At 40.7% G+C, this 19,126-nt stretch overlaps 1 protein-coding gene across 8 annotated transcripts in view; it reads left to right on the top strand.

The window, feature by feature from the left end:
* Nucleotides 1-19,126, top strand: part of clcn3 (chloride channel 3) — a 185,833-nt gene that overhangs the window by 108,030 nt on the left and 58,677 nt on the right. For 7 of the 8 annotated variants that reach the window (XM_041185772.1, XM_041185775.1, XM_041185773.1 and 4 more), the window contains 2 exons: nt 9,378-9,535; nt 18,998-19,097. In XM_041185772.1, coding sequence (XP_041041706.1) covers nt 9,378-9,535; nt 18,998-19,097 — 258 coding nt within the window. Of the gene's footprint in view, nt 1-4,860; nt 4,885-9,377; nt 9,536-18,997; nt 19,098-19,126 lie in introns of those variants that run through there. The other variant, XM_041185777.1, reaches the window with a different exon arrangement.

Here is a 19,126-nt window from a genome sequence, read left to right as displayed (position 1 = left end):
TTATACCTTTCACAAATGGCGAAGTATTCAGCTCCAGATCCATCTTTGGTCTCATTGTCCACCATTAATCAAGTAAGGAACAGAATGTATCTGTCTAGCGAATGATTCAACTTAAATAATTATCTTGAAATTTTGTTAGTGTTTTGGAAGAACAAAATCAGAAGCTAGAACTGCCTTCATTCAAATCGACCTTGTGACTGGTGAAGTTTCCACCAGAAATGGATCCAACTGTCCTGTGCTCTTATTTTTTTTGATTCCCTTGTGAGGAATTCCAGGAAAATAAATTAACATTTTTGCTGGTGCAATGTACTGAAAATGCAACCTTTTTTTAAAGAAAACTATGACAGTCAAATAAATTGCCTAGTTGTTTTACCATAATGCTGTTTTATTCAGGTTAAAGATCAAATCGCTGGTGGTTTGTCTTGGAGTTTTGTGTAGATTGAATCATACAATAGCGCAGCACAGAAGAGTTCAGCCAATCAAGTCTGCGCAAGTTTTCAAAGAGCAGTCCAGTTATTCTCATTCCACATATCCCTGCACTTTTTTTCTCTTCATAAGGGAATTGGGTAAACATTTGAAGGCTGCAATTGAATCTGTTTCCATCACCCTATCAAGCAGTGCATTTCAAATCACAACTTGTATAAAATACATATTCCTCATCAACCCTTCTGGTTCTGTGACCTTTGGCTATCAGCCCTTTAGCCACTGGAAATGGTTTCTCTCCAGTTGACCTATAAAATCCTTCATGAACTTAAACACCTATCAAATCCCCTCTTAGTCTTCTGCTCTAAGGAGAGCTTTTATACAGAGTTGTATAGAACCTTGGTAAGGCCACAGCTGGAGTACTGTGTGCAGTTCTGTTCGCCACATTATAGGAAGGAGGTGATTGCACTGGAGGAGGTGCAGAGGAGATTCACCAGGATGTTGCCTGGGGTGAAACACTTAAGTTATGAGGAGAGGTTGGATAGACTTGGGTTGTTTTCGTTGGAGCAGAGAAGACTGAGGGGCGACCTGATTGCGATGTACAAGATTATGAGGAGCATGGACAGGGTGGATAGGGAGCAGAGTTCCCCTTAGTTGAAGGGTCAGTCACAAGGGGGCATAAGTTCAAAGTGAGGGGCAGGAGGTTTAGGGGGGATGTGAGGAAAAACGTTTTTACCTAGAGGGTGGTGACGGTCTGGAATGCACTGCCTGGGAGGGTGGTGGAGGCGGGTTGCCTCATATCCTTTAAAAAGCACCTGGATGAGCACTTGGCACGTCATAACATTCAAGGCTATGGGCCAAGTGCTAGTAAATGGGGTAAGGTAGGTGGGTCAGATGTTTCTCATATGTCGGTGCAGACTAGATGGGCTGAAGGGCCTCTCCTGCACTGAGAGATTCTGAGAGCAACCCCAGCTTCTACAGTCTCTCTGTGCAACTGTAATCCATCATTCCTGGAACTATTCTGGCTAAATATATCTCTCTACCCTCTCCAAAGCCTTCACGACCGTTCTAAAGTGTGGCGCTCAGAGTTTGTCGTGACTACTCCAGTTTGGGTTGAACTGCTACTTTATGTAGGTTTGGCATAACTTTCTGGCTTTTATACTTTATTTCTCTACAGGTCAGGTATTCTTTATCTGAAACCCTTGGGGCTGATTTCATTTCTGTTTTCAGGTATTTTCGGTTTTTGGAGGTACCTTGTATACGGTAGGCCTAGGTCTACTTACATTACAACAGCCTAAACCTGGGCTAGCTATAGTCTACAAATACTAGGTTGTTTCTCCATTTGCCAATTCCCAAACAACCTACTTCTTAACTATAGTTGTTTGGTAGTACAGCAATGGAGTATTGCTGAAAAAGAGAGATTTTTTGTCAAAGCATTTCGTCTTCCACTCTTCAGGACAATTTGCAAGAAAATACCAATGTCAGGGGAAACAACATATTTATATTGTATGAGAAGAGACTGCTGATTGGTTGGCAAGTGGACTCTGATTGGCAGAGGCATTGCCATGGAGTATGCACAGTTGATTGTGACTGACAGTTAACTGCCAAGCATTATTTGAAATTTAAACAAGGCAGCTTGACTCTGATTAGTCAAGACATTGCTATGGGGAATGAACCAGCACATGGCTGTCACTTGTTTTGTTGAAACAGGCGCAATGTGTGTATATGTTCTTTCTGTCTGAAAAGAACAGGGCCCTGTGTATTAATATACGTAGATTCCAGTACATGCAAATGTGCCACACTTCAAGCCTGACTGATTGTAACATAGTTAATCACGTCTTGTAATCATGTCAGTGATATTGTAAGTCCAGGATTACAGTGATATTACTTGCAAATAAATTTTCCTAACTCTGGTTTGCAAACATTTTGGGAGGTGGGGAGTTGGGTTGGAGGTAGCGAAATACTGAAATAATCCTAGGACTACTTATCTGTAGCTCTCTAAGATAATCAACTGCCCCAAAAGAAATGGTGCTAGCAAAATACTGAAATAATCCTAGGACTGTTTATCTGTATCTCTCTAAGATAATCAATTGCCCCAGAAGAAGTGGTGCTATCGTTAAAGATTAAAAAAAAAACACATGGTTAATATATAGCAGCAATATATACTAGCATGTCAGCAAATGTAAAGAAAAAAGATAATAGCTGAACTAAAATTTGATTGTCTCAGGGCACCCTGCAATCCCTTTACAGATCTCACTTTGAAACTGAAAGCATAAGTGTGCCACACCGTGAGCCCGCATGATAATCTTAAATTGATTGTTAGTGTAATTCTTAGCACACTCGGGATTTTCAGCAAGTGCTGATCAATTGCTTAATCACATCTAATGTTAGACATTATGTTCCAAATTTTGCAAGCATGAGCCGGTTGAGTACAATCAGTACTCTGCAAACAGTTGAAGGGATGTGTTTTTTGGTACAAACTGAGCATTGGTGAACAGTTGCTGATTACATTCCATTTAATAGCACTGTCAACGACACCTTCTATCCCTTTTTTGATTGAGATTAAATTAATGGGGTCGTATTTGACTAGATTGGATTTTTCCAGCTTTCTGTTGGCAGGGCGTACCTGGGTGGGCAATTTTCCAAATTGTTAGGTAGATGTGAATGTAGTAGCTGTGCTGGAAAAGCTTGGCTAGGGGCTCAGCTAGTTCTGGTGCACAAGTCTTCAGTACTACTACCTGTTGTGAGGGCTCATAGCCCTTACTGTGTTCAGTGCCTTCAGCAGTTTCTGGACATCACGTGGAGTGAATTGAATTGGCTGAAGTCTGGCATCCGTGATGCTGGGGACCTTGGAGAGGCTGAGATGGATTATCCACATGGCACTTCTGGCTGAAGAAATGTTTTAGCCTTGTCTCTTGCACTGACATTCTGGGTTGCCCCATCATCAAGATTTGGATGGTTGTTGTTTCCGAAGCCTTTTGCTCTGGCTGGTTGTTTAATTGTCCGCCACCATTCATGACTAGATGTGGCAGGACTTCAGAGTTTATACCTGAACTCTTGGTTGTGCTATTGCTTATGCTTGCACATAACAGCTGTCCTCAAAACATCTTTTTGATGTTTTTTAAAACTCATTTGCACTTCATTTCCAATGCTGGAAACCCTTGCACACATCTCAAGGAATTAATCCAGAACCTTGTTTCAAATCTGTAGAAAAATGCTCCCGAGAAGGCTTATGTTTGAGAGTGTTATTGTGAATTTATTTTCCCTATCAGTTTCGAGAACCAGTTCTGCAACCTTGGCTAAGGATTCTGGAACTGTTTAAACATCTATTTGCATTGAACAGCAGATTCCACAGCACTGGGATTTTATTTGTGGTAGCCACACCTCTATTTGAGGATAGTATGACAGCAACTAAGTTGCAGTGCCATATTTTAACGACATGTAAGACCTAAACCTTATTAAATGTTTTTTCTATCTGAAAATCTCCACCTGATTCGACGTGATTTACAAAATTGAATAGCAACCTTGAGCTGCTTAGTTTGCTGCTGGCCAGAAAAGATACTCCATCGACAATGTTTCCTTGACCATATTTGGTGCCATCAGGGCGAATGGCAGCAGCAAGCAATATTAGACAAACGTGTTATTAAAGTACCTGGTATCTTGTAACCCATTGCAAAGTGCCTGTGTTTTGCATTCTGCTTTGTCTTAATTCAGCAGCTGCCAAAGTAGGTTTTGAAAAGAAAGCAGCAATTGCACTGATTCAATTCAACAACCCCGAGCAACTCCGCCAGTCTAACGTTTGGCAACTTCATTGATGAAGTTGCATTGCAACAACACGCTGTTTTATTAGTGGCAATTTTATACACTTATTGTCAAACTTTGGTTATCTTTTCATAGCCTGCTTCAAAAATCAGCCTCTCCAACGTTGGCAGTTAATGCTGTTTATTGTATTCATTCCCTGCTTAAAAGCATATTTTGTTTGAGATTTTTTTTATCATGGGACATGATTTTGCAAGGTGATATTAATTACATCTCTAGTTTCCTGAGAAGGTGGTAGCAAGTTGCCCTTGTGAACTGTTGTAGATCTTGTGATGACCCTCCCACAATTGTGCGAGTATAATTCACATTCAGCCAGAGCCATCTGACTAATGTAACACAAACAAAAGGATTTTTATTTTCTTAGTTTAAGCAGTACATTTGTTTAATGATGTTGCTGTTGGGTAATCTTTGCCTAAGGTCATTGCACAGTTTTCTTTTTGCAACATAGACTGGAATGGTTCAGGGAGGTGGCTCACCACCACCACCTTCTCAAGAGCGATAAATGCTGGCTTTGCCAGCAACACCCATATCATGTGAATGATTAATAAAAAAAAATTGCAAAATGCAGTGTATCTTCTGTTCCCTCTATAACTAGAATTGAACCTGAGGACTCTGAGGGCTGCAAAGTGAGTGAATGATAAGGTAGGAGATGGAGTATAATATGGGCAAGTGAGATTATTCACTTTGGTACGAAGAATAGAAAATCAGAATTTTTTTAAAAGACGTGAAATTATTAAATGCTGATGTCCAGAAGGACTTGGGTATCCTCGAATCAGGAACATAAAGTTAGAATGCAAGCAAGCAAGCAATTAGGATGGCAAATGGCACATTAACCTTTGTTGCAAGGTGTTTGGATAAGACAAGAATAAGAAAGTCTTGCTACAATTATACAGGGCTTTGTTGAAATCACACCTGGAATACTACATGCAGTTCCGGCCTGCATAACTAAGGAAGGATATACTTGGCTTATGAGTGGTACAGCAAAGGTTCACTAGATGGGTACCTGGGATAAAAGAGCTGTCCTATGATGAGAGGCTGAGTAAATTGGGCCTATACTCTCTCGAGTTTAAATCCATAGCCTCTGGTTGCTGACCCTCTTTCCATAGGAATTAGTTGCTCCCTTCTCGTTCTGTCAAAGCCAATCATGATTTTGAATATTTCATTTATGTCTCCCTTTAGCCTTCTCTGCTATAGTCTCTCCCTTCTGTCCTCTCTGAGCTCATTTTGTCTATGAGACCCACCTTTATTCCTACCAATTGTTGACCACCTAACTTCCCTTCCTGACCCCCCATGTTAGATGATATTATTAAGGGTTCTCTCTCCTCAGTTACTGGCCCACCCAGTTCTGTTATTACACTTTTTTGAGAACTCTATGTTGTGCAGTGCTGCCACTGCGGTCGGCTGCTGCTTTTTCTCTTGTCTACTTTGCTTGTTACTGATGTATGCTACTCCCACTACTTTTTATGTCAAAAAATATGCTTTACTCATAAAATATCTAAAAGAACATTCCAAGACATTTCAATATGGTCATTACAGAAAGTGCAACGATATTCAACTTTTCTCCATAGAGCATGTTGCGCTCTGAAGTGCTTCAAGACTGCCCCTCCTGCTTTTACTACTGAAACACGCTTCGTAAAAAACTCCAAAATCACACCCATGACAACGATTGCCACAAAAAGCCTTCCCCAAATCTGTGGCTTCTTACAGATGGTACCAATTACATGAATAGTTCATTAACATATGAATGTTGTTTCAATGGGGAAGATCCTGGCTATATCAGGTAAGTTTCACATCAATCAAAAAGTTCTCTGGTTCATGAATAGTCAATTAACATACGGAGGCAGTTTTCATGGGGAAGATCCTGGTTATCATTTCGTTCTAATCAAAAAGTTGACTGGGATTAGCATTTGCAATGAATGTGGGGGTACATTCAGACGTGGTGGCTCCAAATCTGTAGATATTATTTACAGTTTTACAATATGTAGGTGCGTACTCATTGTGTGGTCTGATGCCTTTGTTAGCTATCCCTTGACTAGTACATTGGAAAAGTCAGTGTGCGTAACGTCAGGTTTTCAATGTCCCGTGGAATGCTAGGAGGCAGAGTTTGACCAATTTCTGAAAATTGTCCACCACAAACAGCCTTTGCTATGAAATGTTGGCTTCTTTTAAGTTGAATGCGTTCTTGCTGAAGGACAGGCAACAGTAAAGGCAGCAAATACAGTAGTCCAGTAATTATGCTACTAGACTGGAGTTTGAGAGTTCAAACCCCGCAATGGAAATTTAGAGAAATGAATTTAGTGAATTTAGAAATTTGTCAGTAGCCCCAGAAAATTGATTAGCTTCCAGATTGTTATTAAAATCCCAACCTGGAAGCAGCTACTATTCCCCCACCCAGCATAATTGATAGGCCCCTATGCTGTCTCCAATCTATTTCACGCACTTCTGCTCTCACCCCTTCCCCTCCCTCCCTCTCAGAATGAAGATAGAGTTCCCCTTGTCCTCGCTTTCCACCCCACTAATAATGAGTTGATACCCAGGGAATATGGGCTCGATGGCTGGAGTGGTGAGTGAGGTGGGTTTCTTGCTGGGTGACTATGCCTGCATTCCTGTGTGCGAGTTTTTTTTGCGAGTAATTCATGTTTTGCCCAGGATAGGCCTTCCATTGTTGAGCTGGTATATTCTTGTTCCTGGTCCTGTTTCTGAGCTTTGTTGTCCCTGAGAGAATCCATTTTCCAGTGAGTTTTTACAGTTTGGACCAGGGGCCTGGTGATCAGGGTTTCCTCATCTTGATAGCTTTAGTTAGCAGGTTTTCACAGGACTAACAGATGAAGGTTGCTCTCTCCATCCCAACCAATGACAGTGTGGCGCACAGGCATGCTGTGGAAACTCTGCAAAATCATCTGGTGTCTGAAAATCCTACAAAGTGTTTCATGTGTACTGTGGAGATCAAATCAGGCACCCACACATAACTAACAACAGGTTTCCACAGGGATCAGTTCTTGCACTAACCCTTTTCAACAGTGACCTCCCTCCCGCGAAATCACGGCTTTTCGCATGTGTTGACAGCTTGGCTCTGGCTTTCTAGGCTAAAGAACTTCAGGACATTGAGAAAACGTTCACTGAAGATCTATGTTCCCTGGAAGCCTACTTCAGAAAGTGGAGACAAAAGTAAAATCCCTGGATGCTGGAAATCTGAAATAAAAACAGAAAGTGCTGGAAGAAAAATTCTGCAGATCTGGCAGCATCTGTGGAGAAAGAAACAGAGTTCACGTTCAAGCCTTCTTCAGAACTGCCGAAGAAAACTCAGAAAATGGAGACTTCGATCGAACGCTGCCAAGACCGTTGTTTCAGCCTTCCATCTAAACAATTCGAAGGCCAGGGAAGAACATTCTGTGGGCGACCACTCACCCATGACCCAAGATACCATGGCATTACCCTTGACCGTACATTGACCAACCAGCAACACCCCCAGAACAAAGGAGCCAAGATCAAAATGAGAGTGAATCTCATACGGACACTGGCAAGCACCATATGGAGCATTAGAGCCAACACACCTTGCATTGCTTCACTTGCCCTGGTCTACCCAACAGCAGAGTATTGCTACTCAATTTGGTTCAGGAGCTGTCACAGAAATGTGGCTGATATCCACCTCATGGAAGTCATGAGGATTATTTCTGGGATGTTGAGACCAACACAGCTCAAGTGGCTTCCAATGCTAGCTGTCATGAAGATATTAATGTATATAATGTTATTGGAAATTATTTTAAATTGGACTTGTAGTAGGGTCTGTGCCTATGGGTGTGTGTGTGTGTACGCCTTGATTAGGTTAAAGTCAGCAAGTCTGGGTGCTTTGATGTATAATAATTTTGAGGTGTCAAAGAGTAAGATAGAGAGTACATTTGCATTTTGTTGAATAAACCATTCAAAGCCTGGGGGCGAAATCTTGCACCGAAGCAATATGTTTATGTTACTAATAAAATTGGTACTATGAGAGGGGTTTTAACGTTAGAAGATATGGAGTTCAAAGGGCCTGGTGATGCAAAAAAGTGTTGAATGGATTGTTAACCTTGACATTGAACTGCTTCCCCGGCCATACAAATAATAATACTACCATACCAGCCTCCATATTCAACGGACCATCCACTGCCATTCCCACCGCCTCAATGTGATGCCACCACTAAACACATCTTACCCTGCCATCTCCTTTCAGCATTCTGAAGGGAGCATTCTCTTTCTGACACACTGGTCCGCTCCTCAGTCATCTCCAACACCCTTCCCTTTCTGACAGCAGCTTTCCTGGTTATTATAGTTATTTAAGGGCTTGACACGGTGGATGCAGGAAGGATGTTTCCCCCTGCTGCAGGGGTGTGTGGCTCTAGAACCAGGGACACAGTCTCAGAATAAAAGGTAGGCCATTTAGGACTAAAATGAGGAATTTATTCACTCAAACAGTGGTGAACCTTTGGAGTTCACTACCCCTGAGGAGACTCGTCATTGAGGATGTTCAAGACAAAGATTGGTTGATTCCTAGATATTAAAGATATCAAGGGATCTGGGGATAGTGTGGGGAAAATGGCTTTGATGTTGAAGATCAGCCATGATTTAGTTGAGATGCAGGCTCCAGGGTCCAAATGGCCTACTCCTGCCTGTATTTCCTATGTTCCTATCATAGTTGTGTACTTTTATTTATTTCTATTTATTTATGTTTATCTATTGCTGCGGTTATGTTGTGATCTCTTGCGCCTGTGGATGCTATTAAAATTTGTGCTATTGCTCCTACTTGTTTTCGATGCATTTCATCCTGCCTCCTGAAAGATGATCGGGCGAAGGAGAAGTAATGAACATAAAATAAACTTAATCCCTATGATGCACAACCTGCAAAATTGGAACATGTAGGGAGGTTAGCAGGACATGCTGGCATATTATGGTTGTTGCATTTGAGTTAAAAAGATGGCACTGGCAGGGTAATAGGTTGCTCTATATGAAATATTAAAAAGAAATGTAATGATCACTGACAAGTCTGTGTGATTATTCCAGGAACAATGTCACTTTAAAAGAAAATACACTTCGAAAACACATGGATGATTAGGTGTTTAGAATAAGTTTAATGCTTTTTCTTTGTTTTAATCTTAAAGGAGCCAATTATACGATGACAAATGGAGGTGGTATAAACAGCACAACACATTTATTGGACCTTTTGGATGAGCCTATACCAGGTGTTGGGACTTACGATGATTTCCACACCATTGACTGGGTGCGAGAGAAGTGCAAAGATCGAGAAAGGCACAGAAAGGTGGGTAATAAAACCCATGTTGATAATTGCGAAAACTGGTCTGCAAGTAATCCTTCAATTCAGGAGATTTTGATATATTTTCATTTTAATAATCAAAACTTTCTGTCTTTTCCTAGCTGCATCTAGTCTTGAGGCTTTTCTATCAGTGATGGCAATGCCAGTCTACAGTAGCTATTTTAGGAGAGTACATGAAGATACCAGTTTTCATTCTCTGCAGATTGTAGTGTTTGAGTTTTTTCACGTAATGTGCCTGGGTCTCTCTGTTTCTGCACTGCCTATAAAATTGTAGCATTTAGTTTATATAACAGCTTCGCATTCTTCCTACCAAAATGTATTACTTCACGTTTCTTCCCATGAGTGGATCACATTAAAAATTATCCACCCTCTCTTGTCTAACTTTGTTATGTCCTTGCTGCATACTTCTCATTCTCAGATACATTGCCCAAGTTGCATTATTCATGTACGAGATAAAAACAAAAAAACTGCGGATGCTGGAAATCCAAAACAAAAACAAAATTACATGGAAAAACTCAGCAGGTCTGGCAGCATCGGCGGAGAAGAAAAGAGTTGACGTTTCGAGTCCTCATGACCCTTCTACAGGACTGTTTTGTGGAAGGGTCATGAGGACTCGAAACGTCAACTCTTTTCTTCTCTGCCGATGCTGCCAGACATGCTGAGTTTTTCCAGGTAATTTTGTTTTTGTTTTTGTTTTTATTCGTGTACGAGCCCTGATACCAGCAGGACTGTCCTTCACACCTGTGGTCTACCAGCAGCGGTTGCTGGTCAGATAGGAACTAGGAGGAGGAACAGTGGGTGTTCTTTTTTATTTTGACTTTCCCCATAAACATGGGAAGGTTATTTTTACACCCAGTTCAACTGAAATCAGTTAACTCAGCAGAGAACAGCAACCAAACTTGGGAACTGCACTGCTCTGTGTGCCTGAGCACCAGACTGGATAATCCCAGGTGGAGAATCAGGAAGTCAGATCTATTAAACTTAAGGGAAAGTGGCTGCAAAGCATTCACATGTTATCAAGCAGCCTGATCACGAAAAGCTGACTGAATTTTAATTAATAGTTTTACAAAAAAAAACAGACATCTTAAGTCGTCCTTGCAAGTGCTTAGTATAAAATGACGAACTGGTGTCTGGAATGCAGAGCATGTTAATACATTAAAGATGCCTCAGTGAAATGGAAATGGCAGAGAAAGCATTTAAATCAGTTCATTTACTAGAGTATAGTTAGTTGAAGTCTTTACTCAATTTCCCCCTGGTATCAACTGAAATGGTCTGCATTTCAGTAAGTGCAACAAATAGTTTGAAATGAGTCCACAATTTTCCCTAAAGTATCTCATACCTACACAACTCAGGTAAATTTTGTCTTAGCATGTTGGGCATCAAGGCAATTGTACTTGCATCAGAGTTCAAGTTTTCTGCCTGTTCAATGATGGTATAGCAAGAAGAGAATGTATAATGCAGATCTATTGGTATTTTCTGCGTTTTCTAGCACACTACTGTGGAGTGTAGGTATTTAGGTTTAAACCGTAAAACGTAGGAGCAGAAGTAGGCTATTCTACCCAATGAGCCTGCTCCATCATTAAATGAGATCATGGTTGCCCCGATAATCCTCAACTCTACTTTCCTGCCTTTTCCCCGTAACCTTTGATTCCTTTACTGATTAAAAATCTGTCTCTCTCAGCCTTGAATATACTTAATGACAGCCTCTACAGCCCTCTGTGGCAAATAATTCCACAGATTACCTACCCTCTGAGAGAAGAAGTTCCTCCTCACTTCTGTTTTAAATGGGTGCCCCCTCACTCTGAGATTATGCCCTCTGGTCCTAGACTCTCCCACAAGAGGAAACAACTCTCAGCATCTACCCTGCCAAGCCCCCTAAGAATCTTATATGTTTCAATAAGGTCGCCTCTCATTCTTCTAAACTCTAATAAGTACAGGCCCAACCTACTCAACTTCTCCTCATAAGAAAATCCTTCCATACCTGGGATCAACCTAATGAACCTCTGGACTGCCTCCAATGGCAGTATATCTTTTCTTAGATAAGGGGACCATAATTGTTCACAGTATTCTAGGTGTGGATTAACTAGTGCCTTGTATAGTTTTAGCAAGACTTCCCTATTTTTATATGCCATTTCCTTTGAAATAAAGGCCAACATTCCATTTGCCTTCCCTATTCCCTGTTGAACTTTTATGTTAGATTTTTTGGGTTTCATGCACAAGGTCTCCCAAGTCCCTCTGTGCTGCAGCCTTCTGCAGCCTTTCTCCATTTAAATAATATTCAGCTCCTCTATTCTTCCTGCCAAGGTGCATAGTCTCACGTTTTTCCACATCTGCCAAGTTTTTGACACTCAGTTAACCTGTCTATATCCCTCTGTAGACTGCCTGTATCATCCTCACCACTTGCCTTCCCACCTATTTTGTGTCATCCGCAAACTTGGTGATTGTACGTTGACTTCCCTCATCTAAGTCGTTAATATATATTGTAAATAATTGTGGCCCCAGCACTGATCCCTGTGGCACTCCACTAGTTACAGGTTGCCATCCTGAAAATGCCCCCCTTATCCCGACCTTCTGTCTTCTATTAGTTAGCAATCTTCTATCCATGCTAATACATTACCCCCCAACATCATGGACTCATACTTATTAAGTAGCCTTATGTGCGGTATCTTATCTAACGCCTTTTGGAAATCCAAATATATTACATCTACTAGTTCTCCTTTATCTATCCTGCTTGTTACCTCCTCAAAGAATTCTAATAAAGTTGTGAGGCATGATTTCCCCTTCATGAAGCCATGTTGACTCTGCTTGATTAGATTATGTATTTTTAAATGCTCTGCTATTACATGCTTTATAATAGACTCTAACATTTTGCCAATGACAGATGTTAAGCTAACTGGCCCATTGTTACCTGATTTTTGTCTCCCTCCCTTTTTGAATAAGGGTGTTAGATTGGCAGTTTTCCAATCCTCTGAGACTTTTCCAGAATCTAAGGATTCTTGGAAGATTACTACCAGTGCATCCACTATCTGTGTACTACTTCCTTTAATATCCTAGGATGCAACCCATCAGCCCCAGGGGACATATCGACCTTTAGCCCCATTAGTTTCCCTAGTACTTTTTTTCTGTTATAGTTATTGTCTTTATTTCCTTCCCTTCTTTTGCCCCATGATTATTAAGTATTTTTGGAATGCTACAAGTATCTTCTACTGTGAAGACTGAAGCAAAATATTTATTCAACTCTTCTGTCATTTCCTGGTTCGCCATTATTATTTCCCCAGCCTCATTCTCTAAGGGACCTGTGTTCACTTGGCCTCTCTCTTCCTTTTATATATTTAAGGAAACTCTTACTGTCTGTTTTCATATTACTTGCTAGTTTAGCCTCAAAGTTTATTTTCTCCTTGTTATTTTGGTCATCTTTTGTTGATTTTTAAAACTTTCCCAGTCCTCTGGCCTATCACTAATCTTTGCCACATTGTATGTTTTTTCTTTCAATTTGACACTGTCTTTAACTTCCTTGGTTAATCATGGTTGGTTTATCCCCTTCCTTGAATCTTTCTTCCTCACTCGGATATATCCATTATTAACTATTAACCTGCTAAACTGCTTTCCCAGTACACTCCAGTCAGCTGTGCCCTCATTCCATTGTAATTAACCTCATTTAAGTTTAGCACAGTTGTTTCCAACCCAAGTTTCTCACTCTAAAACTGAATGCTAAATTCTACCTTATTATGGTCACTGTTTCCTAGGGGATCCTTTACTTTGAGTTCATTTATTAAACACGCCTCATTACACATTACCAGATGCAAAATAGCCTGATCCCTAGTTGGATTCACAACATATTGTCCCATATTGTTCTAAGGTTTATGGCAGAGGTGTGTGGGGGAGATCTGAGCCAGGGCAGACTGAGTGAAAATTTGAGCATGTCAACAGTACTCAGCTTTAGTAGCCTTGGCAGAAGTTTGAGAGAAAATTTTACTTACCTAAAAAGAAGAATCTAGATGGCATGATGAATTTTGCACTCAAGAGAAATGATGTTGCAACTGCGATATGAAACAGTTTCATATTTCATGTTTCAGACAGCCTGTGTCAACACTGTCTATAGCACAGTCAGCTACTAAGTAATGTTCCCCATGCATTCTAACTAGTGTGCCATTTTTATTTCTTGTGTGAGTCATGTTTGTGAATTCTTTGGGGGAAATTCACAACCAGATGCATAGATTTTTGAAGGTGGGGGACATATTGAGGGAGTAGTTCACAAAGCATGCAGGATCTTCTTCATAGAGGCATTGAGTACACAAACAGGGAAGTTTTGCTGAGAGAGAAAAATTCCAAGGGGAGGGCCCACCATCCATGGTTAACTCAAAAAGTTAGACAGTGTCAAACTTAAAGCAAAAGCATATAATTACACAAAGATAGGTGGCAGTTCAGAAGATTGGAAAGAATATAAAGAACAGCAAAGAATGGCAATAAAAGATTAATAAGGAGGGAAAAATTAGAGCATGAGAGAACGCTAGCTAGCAATATAAAGATGGATCGTAAGGGTTTCTGTAGGTACTTAAATTAAAAAAATGAGTTAACAAAGTGATCATTGGTCCTATAGAGAGCCCGTCTGGGGAATTGATAATGGAAAGTAGGGAGATGGCGGACGAATTGAACAGGTCTTTTGCTTCAGCCTTCACTTACATCCCGGGAATAGCTGTAAATCAGGAAATGGAAGAGAGGGAGGAATTTGGGAAAATTACAATCACCAGGGAAGTGATATTGAGCAAATTGTTCGGGCTGCAATTCACCCTAAGATCTTGAAAGAAGTGAGATAGTTGATACATTGGTTTTAATTTTCCAAAATTCCCTGGATTCGGGGAAGGTTCCATTAGATTGGAAAAAGCAAACATAACTCCTTGATTCAAAAAGGGAGGGAAAGAAAAAGCAGGGAACTATAGGCTAGTTAACCTAACATCTGTCATAGGGAAAATGTTAGAAGCTATTATTAAAGGTGTTATAGCAGGGCACTTGGAAAAATTCAAAGCAACCAGGCAGAGTCACCATGGTTTTATAAAAGGGAAATCATGTTTAACCAATTTATTAGAGTTCTTTGAAGGAGTCACATGTGCTGTGGATAAAGCGGAACCGGTGGATATACTATACATAAATTTCCAGAAGGCATTTGGTGAAGTGTCACATCAAAGGTCATTGCAGAAAATAAAAACTTCTGGTGTAGGGGGTAACATATTGGCATGGATAGAAGATTAGCTAGCTAACAGAAAGCAAGAGAGTTGGCATAATTGCATGTGACAAGTATTGTGCCATAGGGATCAGTGCTAGGGCCTCAAATTTTTACAGTTTATATAAATGTCTTGGATAAAGGGACCGAAGGAATGGCGGTTAAATTTGCTGATGGCACAAAGATCAGTAGAAAAGTAAATTGCAAAGAGAATGTAAGGAGGCATAAAGTGACATAGATAGGTTAAGTGATTGGGCAAAGATCTGGAAAATGGGGTGTCGTGTGGGCTAACAGCACTGTGGCTGTACCTACACCACATAGACTGCAACACTTCAAGAAGGTTGCTCACCACCACCTCCTCAAGGGCATTTAGGGATAGGCAATAAATGCTGGCCCAGCCAGCGAAGCCCACATCCCATGAATGAATAAAAAAGTTTTTTTTTAAATGTGAAATCGTTCATTTTGGCAGGAAGAATAAAAAGGAAGCTTATTATCTAAATAGTGAGGGATTGCAGAGCTCTGAGATTCAGAGGGATCTGGGTATCCTGGTGCATGAATCATAAAAGGTACAGCAGGTAATTAGGAAAGATAATAGAATGTTATCATTTATTGTGAGGGAATTTGATTACAAAAGTAAGGAGGTTATGCTTCAGTTATGCAGGGCACTGGTGAGACTGTGTACAGTACTGGTCTCCTTATTTAAAGAAAGATGTAAATACATTAGAAGCAGTTCAGAGAAGGTTTACTAAACTAATACCAAGAATGGGTGGGTTGTCTTATGAGGAAAGGCTGGACAGGTTAGGCTTGTATTTGCTGGAACTTAAAAGAGTCAGAGGCAACTTAATTGAAACCTTTAAGATCCTGATGGGTCTTAACAGGGTGGATGTAGAGAGAATGTTTCCTCTTATGGGAAAATGTAGAACTAGGGTCCCTGTTTAAAAATAAGGGGTCGCTTATTTAAGACAGAGATGAGGAGAAATTTTTTCTCTGAGAGTTGAGTGTCTTTGGAAAGTTCTTCCTCAAAGGCGGTGGAAGCAGAGTCTTTGTATAGTTTTAAGGCAGAGCTAGATAGATTCTTGACTAACAAGGGGGTGAAAGGCTATCAGGGTAGACAGGAATGTGGGTCGAGGTTACATTCAGATCGGCCACAATCTTATTGACTGGCGGAGCAGATCAAGGGGCCAAGTGGTCTACTCCTGCTCCTAATTCATATGTATGTTCGTGTGAACACTTATCAAGCTCTAGTTAGGTCAGAACAAATTATAGCATCCAATTACAGTCACCACACTTTAGGAAGGATCTGAGGGTCCTTGATAGTGTGCAAGGGAGCTTTCCCAGCATGGTTCCAGGATAAGGGAATTTAGCTACAAGGTTAGGTTGGGGAAGCTGGGGTTGTTCGCTTTGAAGCAAGAAAAGTTGAGGGGAAATGTTATTAGGGTGTACAAGATTGTGACAGGTTTAGATAAGGTAGACAAGTAAAATATGTTCCCATTAGCTGATGGTACAAAGACTATGGGATATTACAGATTTAAGGTCTTGGGCAAGGGATATGGGAGGTGGGGGAAGAAAGGGAGGTGGTAGGTTTTTACATAGTAAGTGGTAATGATCTGGAGCTCGCTGCCTATCTGGGTGGTAGAAGCAGAGACAATGGATGATTTCAAATAGAAAATTGTCTCGGCACTTGAGGTAAGTAAACTTGCAGAGTTATAGGGATAGAGTTGAAGAATGGATTGCTCTCTATGGATTTGGTGGGCTGAATGGCCTCCTGTACCAAAATGACTGTATTGTAAGATGTCTGTGAGCTAACTACTGTACCACACTATTTCAATGTGATAAAAGAGTCCTGTGTTATCTCACTGTGCCATCCAGCCCTGCAGAAACAGAAGAGCAGTGAACAAGCCCAGTGTGCTGCCTAACCTTCAGGAGGTAAAGTGCAGTGTGCTAATCTTCATTTAAAAAAAAACTAACCCACTGTACCACAAAGTTGCAGCAACAGCCATGAAAAAGCAGAGAATTAACCCACCCTACCGCCCAGTTTCAATTAAATAAAGTGCAGTTTTTTAAACCACTGGGGTAGAAATTCATGTTGGGCTCTGGCGCAAAGCAAGAGTTATCGTATTGTCTGCAGCAGAACTGAATATCAGGCCAATACGAAAATGACTTAAAGGTTAATCAGGAGAAAGAAATTGGAGTATGACAGGAAACTAGCTAGAAATGGATGGCAAGAGTTTTTGCAAGTATTTAAAAAAGGAAAATTGTAAGAAAAAAGAGTGTTGGTCCTCTAGAGAGTGATAATGGAGAATAATAGTAGGTGATAAGGAAATGGTGCATGAATTGAACAAATATTTTGCTTCTGAGTTCCCTTTAGAGGATACAAAAAACATTCCAGTAATAGCTGTAAATCAGGAGGCGAAAGGGAGAGAGGAACTTGGTGAAATTACAATCACTAGGCAAACAGTACTGAGCAAACTGATGGAGCTGCGGGCTGACAAGTCTCTGGGTCCTGATGGACTTCATCCTAGTACCTTAAAAGAGGTGGCTAATGAGATAGTAGATGCATTGGTGTTAACTTTCCAAAATTCCCTAGGTTTTGGGAAGATTCCATCAGACTGGAAAGTAGCAAATATATCCCCTATATTCAAGAAGGGAGGGAGGCAGAAAGCAAGAAACTATGGACCAGTTAGCTTGATATCTGTCGGGTGGGAAGGTGCTAGAGTCGATGATTAAGAGGTTATAGCTGGGCACTTAGAGAAGCTCAAGGTAACCGGGACAAGTCAGCATGGTTTTGTGAAAGGGAAATCATGATTAGCCAATTTATTGGAGATCTTTGAAGGAGTAACATGAGCTGTGGATAAAGGGAAGCCTGTAGACGTGCTGTACTTGGATTTCCAGAAGGGATTTGATAAGGTGCTATGTTAAAGGTTATTGCGGAAAATAAAAGCTCATGGTGTAGTGTGTAATATATTAGCATGGTTAGAAGATTGGCTGGCTGGCAGAAATCAGACTATGCATAAATGGGTCTTTTTGGCAGGATGTGACAAGTGAAATCCCACAGGGGTCTGTGCTGGGGCCTCAACCTTTTACAATTTATATCAATGACTTTGATGAGGGGACCGAAACCATGTTAACTAAATTTGTAGATGACACAAGGTTGGTAGGAAAGTATGTTGTGAAGAGGACATAAGGAGGTTGCAGATAGATATAGATAGGTTGAGCGAGTGGGCAAAAATCTGTCAGATGAAATATAATGTTGGAAAATGTGAAGTTGCTCACTTGGCAGGAAGAATAAAAAAGCATAGTATTACTTAAACGGAGAATGGCTGCAGAATTCCAAGGTACAGAGGGATCTAGGTGTTCTAGTGCATGAGTCACAGAATATTAGTATGCAGGTACAGCAAGTAATTAAGAAAGCTAATGAAATGCTATCCTTTATTACGAGAGGAATTGAATATTAAAGTAAGGATGTTATCCTTCTGTTATAGAGGGGATTGGTGAGACCACATCTCAAATATTGTGTGTAGTTTTGGTCCCCTTATTTGAGGAAGGATGTAAATATGTTAGGTTGTTCTTGATTCCACTGGACTTTAGAAGATGGATGTGGAAAGCATGTTTCCTCTTGTGGGTGAGTCCAGAACTAGGGGGCACTGTTTTAAAATTAGGGGTCACCCTTTTAGGACAGAGATGAGGAGAATTTTTTTCTCAGAGGGTTGTGCGACTTTGGAACTCTCTGCCTCAGAAGGTGGTGGAGGCAGGGTCATTGGATATTTTTAAGGTGGCGGTAGATAGATTCTTGTTAGGCAAGGGAATCAAAGGTTATCATGGGTAGATGGGAATATGGAATTCACAATGCAAACATATGAGCCATGGTCTTATTGAATGGCTGAGCAGGCTTGAGGGGCCAAATGACCTACTTCTGCTCCTCTTTCTATGGTCGTACCTTCGTATGTTTGTAAAGGATTAAGAGCAATTGTTGTCTGTGTTTGTCAATGCAACCTTAATCTCCTTAAAATGCTATTTGATCACATCTTTAAATTGAGGCATATGTGCAAGTTGCACCTGGATTTGTAGTGTGACTGCAAAAGTGTTCAAAACTATCGAACTGTGTTAAAATTCTTTGTGAAACTATGTGTGTCATTTGTGATCTCCATGCTATGTAGGAGGGTTGAATACTCTGTGGCAAACGAACCCTAATGTATCAGATATAATTCAATACTTATTCATTCCAGATTACCAGCAAGAAGAAAGATTCCGTGTGGGAGTTTATAAAAAGCCTGTATGATGCTTGGTCGGGATGGCTGGTTGTAACGCTGACTGGTTTGGCATCAGGTAAGGAAATGTCAAAAGCATTATGGATC

Source organism: Carcharodon carcharias, chromosome 4 (genome assembly GCF_017639515.1).
Source record: "Carcharodon carcharias isolate sCarCar2 chromosome 4, sCarCar2.pri, whole genome shotgun sequence".
NCBI lineage: Eukaryota > Metazoa > Chordata > Chondrichthyes > Lamniformes > Lamnidae > Carcharodon > Carcharodon carcharias.
Note: the sequence above shows the minus strand (reverse complement) of the source record. Positions and strands in the feature narration are given on the sequence as shown.